Source organism: Plasmodium malariae (genome assembly GCF_900090045.1).
Source record: "Plasmodium malariae genome assembly, contig: PmUG01_00_46, whole genome shotgun sequence".
Classification (NCBI taxonomy): Eukaryota; Apicomplexa; class Aconoidasida; order Haemosporida; family Plasmodiidae; genus Plasmodium; species Plasmodium malariae.
In genome coordinates this window covers 47,447-48,291 of record NW_021638320.1, presented here as the reverse complement: position 1 = coordinate 48,291, position 845 = coordinate 47,447, and the positions used below count along the sequence as shown (strand labels likewise).

The following is an 845-nucleotide window of genomic DNA, read 5'->3' as shown; positions in this document are numbered from 1 at the left end:
AAATAGAATTAACTAAAATTTAAATATATTTATTTGAAAATATTTTTATATTACCCCACTAAAGCAACCATTAACACTTTCAGAGGTAGAAGATAATTTAAATATAACAGCGGAAGCTGATACAAAAAAGAGTATTGATTTCATCTTAAATATTTTATAGTTTTATTTTATATTATTTATTTTTCAATATAATATATTAAATTACAAAAGCATGAACTCTAAAATAATAAGTATAAAAATAACGCGGAACATGAGAAAATGGTTTACAAAAAGTATTTAAATTACTATTTTAAAAAAAAATAATAAAATAAAAATTTTTCAATGAAAAAAATATGGATCCAAAAAATTAAGTATTATAATTTTTATAATAAGGTTAAAGCAATTCTATAGAGAAACACCTATATTTACTTAAATGCAATTAAATATTTATTTATTTACCTGTGTCAAATTACATTATTTTAATAATAATTAATTATTTTTTTTATTATTGTTTTTTTAAATATTTAATTTTAAAATCTAAATAATAATAAATATAGGATTATTGTAAAACTTAAACTAAACATGTATATGTATATATATATTTATATATAGATATAGATAGAAAGATAAAATTTCAAGCGTTATAATAAGTAATTCAATTCGTTACTTTTTAACATATAAATATATCATCAATATTATCCATATATGTTTTATTAATAAATACATTACCTCTTTTAACATTCTTGTTATTATAATTTTTTTTTTTTATGAAAATATTATTCTGCGCGTAATTATGTGAATATAATAAATATAATAATTTAGAAATGAAGATAAAAATTAAATTAGAAAAAAATACAAAAAAATAA

The 845-nt window shown here is 15.6% G+C and overlaps 1 protein-coding gene across 1 annotated transcript; it reads left to right on the top strand.

The window, feature by feature from the left end:
* Window positions 1-64: 64 nt before the first annotated feature.
* PmUG01_00075300 (fam-l protein) lies at window positions 65-160 on the top strand (the record flags this gene model as incomplete). The annotated part of the gene is made up of 1 exon (XM_029006367.1): window positions 65-160. A coding segment is annotated over one exon (96 nt), but the record flags the coding sequence as incomplete, so codon positions are not given.
* Between the last annotated feature and the right edge of the window lie 685 nt (window positions 161-845).